Raw genomic sequence first — 6,268 nt, 5'->3', positions numbered from 1 at the left:
ACCCTTCATACCAAACACACCCTCAATCCTCTTATATTTTATCATAATTAACCTCCAAAAGATGCAAAATTGTTAAACACAACAATTATCATAGAAAATTAGTAATACCTTCAATTGTAGACCAGGGATAATAATTAGAGTATGAGGAATATGTTTAACACCAATCCATTTTCCATCCTTAAGTATTTGAAGTCCAGGAACTTCACCTTGTTGAAGCATTGTTATGAGATTTGGATCAGAATGTACTGGCATTCCTAGTGTTAAACTTGGATTTGGACATGGAATATGATGATTAACAGATATCAAATGTGTTTTACTTAATTCACCTTCAAAATAACCTAATTTTAGTCCTAATCCTTTGCATATCATATCCAAAATCTTGTTCAATAGCTTCCTTGTTTCTATTGAATATTCACTTACCACTTCTCTACAAATAAAAAAACAAACAAAATGATTAGTCTAATATATGTCACTTTAAAAAAATGGTCATGTCACGTGTGGAATATTCAAATTAAAGAGTTTCTTTTCTATATCAAGACGTAGATTGAACTGACATCGTGTTTGAAAAATAAAAGAAACACAAATTTTTATATTTTTTGATCTGATAAATATGTCATGACATTTCTGTTGGCTATAATAATTTTTATTTTGAACGAATTATAGAAAAAAAAAGTGTATTAGATGAATTAAAACATGTGAAGTTTTGAGAATAAAAGAGTAATATTTTTATAATAACAAAAGTAAGACACGTAAATTGAAATTATTACCTGTAGTTGGTGGGCTTATCAGGCCAAGAAGGGATATGTTCCTCTAAAGGATTACAACGATGAGTAAATGTATCTCTCCAATAGTGAATTTCCTCAGTATCATATGATAATGTACTTGAAAATATTTTGCAGCTTTTGTTTGTGTCATTTGAGTAAAATTTTGCCTTGTATTCACTAGGCAATTTGAACAATTCATTGTATATATTCATTGTATCATCCATTAGATTTTCAGTTATTCCATGGTTTATCACCTGATCATCATAATATGCAAAAAAAATTAAAAAAATAAGTATTCGTCTATTTTTTTAATCAGAAGTTATGAATTCGAATTCTGCATGTGAAGTTGTTTTTGGTGAGGAGCAATTTATTTGCCAAAGTTGGACTTCTAGATCACCAAAGGTGGTGTCACGGGATACAATAGGGAGTTTTGAAGCAACGTTAAACTTGTTAAGTCATGAGCTAACATTTGGGGTTGATTAGGTTCAAGATTCATTTTTTTTAACATGGTGTCAGAGTCAGGTCATTCCAATTCAAGATTTACTGACGTTGATGTTGGGTTTTAAAGGATGAACAACAAGTGGACCCTCATATTAAATTGTTCATGTACGAGATCTCTAGTCGTGAGCATGAGACTGAGTCTCACATCGGTAGGATGAGGAAATCATGGATTTGAGCAATCTTTCTCTCGTGGACTAGCTTTTGAATTGGGTTAGTCCATGATCCATTTCACTATTCCTTACACAAGGATAGACCGTCTACGTTACACTCATTAAGATGCAAACCATCCTCTTGTATTCAACAACACTTGAACCAATGGAGTTAGAATCATTTAGTTGATCTTTAATTGACTTCAATACACAAAGTTCATTTCTTCATGTTTATAGAGAAGCAATCTTAAAACTCTATGTTTGAAAAAAACTAGTAACATATGCTTCATAAAAAATTATGTGTACGCCACTATTGACCACAGTTCATAAACACAAACAACTTTAAACTACAAAAGGTTGAAAACAACAACAATATACTCAGTGTAATCTCGTAAGTAAGGTTTGAGAAAGACAGAATATATGCAGGTCTTACCACTACCTCTGTAAGGTAAAAAAGTTATTTCCGATTAGAAAAATAGAAGATTAAATTATACCTGAAAGAATCCAAATTCTTGGCAAGCTCTAATTACTTGTTGAATTGTTTCATCTGAATTATTATGAGCCAAATCTATGAGTGGTATATCATTACAAATAGGAAATTCAAGCTTTCCTGGTCTACTTTCTGGTGGGAAAATATATGTTTTAGGCACAAATTCAACATTTGACCAATTTGAAATCAAGATATCCATAAATTTGTTGTGTGTTTGAATCTATTTGTACATAGATGATTTGTATAAATAACAAACAAAAGAGTTTTCACTAAGGAATAAATTATTATTCGTACCCGTTATTTGATATTTATATTAACGATTAAATAAATTGGATCACATACTAAAGGGTTTATTTTCTTGGGCCAGCACTCCGAACAATTTTTTATTTTCATTTATTTAAGCTTAAATCTGTAACCTTTGATTAGGAATAAATGAAACTTAACCATTCTATTATACTTAAATATATATTTAGTCTATATCTCGTATTAAATAAATTGAATAAAGAAAATATCATTTTTTTCGCGAATTTTTTACCTTAACTATGTGAGGCTTCATTGCCCTCCTTCATAAAAACCACTTATACCTACTTCTCTATTAGGACTTCCAACTAACACCAAAACCACTTCAAACAGCCCAATATTACCTTTTGGGCTATCGAAGTTTTCTCTCTTCTTCCTACCATTTTACTGTTCTTATTATTATATAGTTTTATAATATGTTATTAGGAGACATTATTGTCTCAAAAAGTGAAGTTTAAGTATTTGAAGGCTAATGTATTATTTATTTTTTATCTTTTAATATGACCAATCTTATGAAATTTAAGTTTATTGCTTTTCATAATTTAGACAAGAGCTATTTTTTCGAGGTATTGAATGCTAAAATTTAATTGGATGCTATGAATTCTAGAAATACCATTAAGAATGGATGATATCAAGAACCAAAATAAAGCATCGAAATAAAATTTGTGCAAAAGGTATGATATATTAGTGTCAAATTGAATATATCATAGTGTGAATCGTTCAATTTTCATAATTTCATTAAGATAATGACGTAAAAATATCATAGCTCTATAGCACAAGTTTGTATTGATACTTTATTTTCATCCTTAACATTGTCTCTAATTAAGACCCATAGCATCCAAGTAGATTTCAATATTCAACACCTAGTTCTTGTCTAAACTGTTAAGTGCAACGAATTCAAATTTCTTAAGATTAATCATATTAAAAACAAGGAAAATATATAATACATTAATCTATAAATGTTATGAAATTATATATTCACTACCGTACAAATAATACACGCTAATATAACATACAACATATATTTAATGCACGCTAGTTAGCTTTCTTCGAGAACCTAAGAGCTGGTATTGAAAAACTATTGGCAAAAAGCTAATTGAATAAATTAAATTGATAGTGAGTTTACAACTTGTTATATATATATATATACTCATTTTCTATAATATTTAAGTTGTAGACGATATTTAAAAACTTTAGACAAAAGGTTGATGATCCTCCTTTTTCGATTTCAACTTCAAGTCTCTTATGTCTGAAGTTTAAAATTACATATATCAAAATTTAAATATGTTACATTTCGAAATATATATACATATAGATAATAATGATTTTATCTGTGAAACAACTAAAATACATTGAATAACTATGTTTATTAATTATTATGAAGAAATTTTAATAGCTCAACTGATTAATTATATGAATTTTTTCGTCGTAAAAGTTCAATTCTCCATTTTATATTTTTCTCCCCCATTAATTCTTCCCCTACCCCTAGTTTAGAAAGAAAAGAAACTATGTCTTCAAGTGAACTACTTTTCAAAACTTTTTTTCATCTCAACAAGTTATCTTAGACATTTTACCATATATCAGTTTTCTTAAAAAATATAATAGGTGTAAATTTCTTTCCTTATCGTCAAGTGGTTTTTCACTAGTTTTTCAGTCCTTGTATATTAAGATAATTTTTATCTGTATTATTATTTTGTGGAAGTCTCACCTATGAAGTATAGCAAAGATAATTTCTCCATGCGGGGAAAACCTTAGCTCAGTACACATAGAAGTACAGTCTACCTGACTACCTCCATTAGCTCTACTAGCTCTTTTATATCTATATCAGAAATTCAAGCCTATCTCTTCTGTTTGAAGTTCCGATAAATCGATATTTCCCTTGAGCCAAAAAGATGTTATTATTATTAATTATTATTATATATATATATATATATACCTGACAACTATTTGCCAGTTACTTAAATGTCTTTTTCCATAGCACATAACATGTGTTCATGAGTTCAGTCGAGACACAAGTAAATTGATTAAACACTTATAAAGCCATATATTGGCCAATAATAATTGAAATAAATTCCTCAAACTTTGATTTTATATTTATTATTAAAAAAAATACCCTTTGTGAGGGTGATTGACATTGGTTGGGCATATTTTCATCAAATTTATCGTATAAAAACAAAATTTATCTTATGAACATTTAAAAGATAGTGAATATTAATTCTTTACTTACAAAAAATAATAAAATAATTTCAAGACTTGTATCAATTTATTATCTTCATATTAAAAAATCTTTAGTCTCATACAAAAGATCAAATAATAGCATTTTTAGTCCCTGAGTTGTTGGTATATACCCCTCTCTTCATATATGATTTATAATATTTAACTTTTAATTAATTAAAATAAGTGTTTTTTTTATTTTACAATGTCATGTAGATTTATTTGAATGTAGAATTACATTAATCTCAAATATGAAATAAAATAATCTAATTTTTTAATAATAAATGGTTGAACAATTAATAATTGTAATTAAATTTATGAATATTAACAATCAAACGGATACAAAATTAAAAATGTATATTTGAATTAATTAAAGTTTTAATGTTCAGAGCACCGACAGCAACACATTATGAAATTAAAATGTAGGTTGTTTACTTGTTCTGCTTAATTTAATAGAAAAATATTTTTTAAATAAAATTAATTTAATATTCCTATCTCCAATAATCTAGCTACCTGTTAAACGGCTATATTATATATAATAAAATACAGCTAAACAAACCACACTGAGGAAGATATAATAAGAAATAATTTTATAAGCCAAAGTTAATATGTCTCTTTCATCATTTAGTCCCACATTAAGAAAATAATGCAGATATTAATTAAAGTTTGGTTTAAATTTAAAATGATCAAATAATTACTTGCCACATATTCTAACACTAATATACGAGGGGTCCAAAAGGATATGATATATGCAGATATTACTTTTTTTTATTTTTATTTGTGATGTTCTACTTTTTAAATTTAATTTGACTATTTTTTAAGTTATATTAGATTATGTTAATTTAATTTTTTTTTAAAAAAATATTTAAAAATATATAAAAAGTTCTATGAATTGTATTTTTTGCATATCAAAATGATGAAAATATATATCTAAAATGTTGATCAAAATTCTTATAATTTGACTTTAAAAAAATCATGACAATTAATTGGAGTTGATAACTTAAAAGATCACTTAACTTTAGGAACTGATCTAACAAAGTCATTAAAGTTTGTTAGGTATCAAAAAATCACTCAATTTAGATTTTTATATCAATAAAATCACTCAACTTAGACATTTGTGTTAGTAAAATCATTAAACAAAATTTCTCATTATATTTGTTTGTTTCATATAAAATAGACCCTACAAATAAATAAAATTAAGAAAACTAATTTAATTTTTTTTATGGGAAACTTCTCTAGTGAAACAATTACTTTTATCTTAATATATTCCCTCTGTCCCTATTTACTTGTCCATATTTCTTCTTTTAGATATCCCTATTTACTTGTCCATTTTGATAAGTCAAGAAAGAACAAAAAAAAATTCCTATTATACTCTCATTTAAACTTTTTGAAAATTTCATAGTTTTAATTTATCCTCTTTGAAATCATATTTAATAAGGGTAAGATTGTAACTTCACTAGTGTATGTTTTTGAGAATTAACACAAATAAATTATCGATAAAATTTGTATTCACAAATCTAATTAGGACTCATTAGAGAATAAGAATACTAAAATAATATTTAAAATTGTGACCTCAATTAACTGTCCAAATATGTTAAAACTGACAGTTTTTCGTTAATAATGCAAAAATTAAACAACAGTGCTCTAATAAAATTTGTCTTTTTTGTTTTGTAACTTTTTTTTAAAAAAAATAAAAAATAATGTTATATATTGTTGGACTTCTTCATTGAACCTTAAAATTATTTGGCACTGTTAATCTTGATCTTTTTTATAACTTTAATTTTTCAACTTAATTTTTGCTTTAACTAGTCAATTTTGTGTAAATATTTTTTTTTGAAATGATAATAATA

At 26.3% G+C, this 6,268-nt stretch overlaps 1 protein-coding gene across 1 annotated transcript in view; it reads right to left on the bottom strand.

The window, feature by feature from the left end:
• Positions 1-2,114, bottom strand: part of LOC107004197 (hyoscyamine 6-dioxygenase-like) — a 3,847-nt gene extending 1,733 nt beyond the window's left edge. The window contains exons 1-3 of the mRNA XM_015202438.2: positions 1,909-2,114; positions 768-1,018; positions 109-427 (exon numbers count right to left, since the gene is read on the bottom strand). Of these exons, the coding sequence (XP_015057924.1) occupies positions 109-427; positions 768-1,018; positions 1,909-2,103 (765 nt within the window). The 5' untranslated portion in view covers positions 2,104-2,114. The remainder of the gene's footprint in view (positions 1-108; positions 428-767; positions 1,019-1,908) is intronic.
• Positions 2,115-6,268: the final 4,154 nt, after the last annotated feature.

Source organism: Solanum pennellii, chromosome 11 (genome assembly GCF_001406875.1).
Source record: "Solanum pennellii chromosome 11, SPENNV200".
In the NCBI taxonomy this organism is placed as follows: domain Eukaryota; kingdom Viridiplantae; phylum Streptophyta; class Magnoliopsida; order Solanales; family Solanaceae; genus Solanum; species Solanum pennellii.
This window is presented reverse-complemented; position numbering and strand designations above follow the sequence as displayed.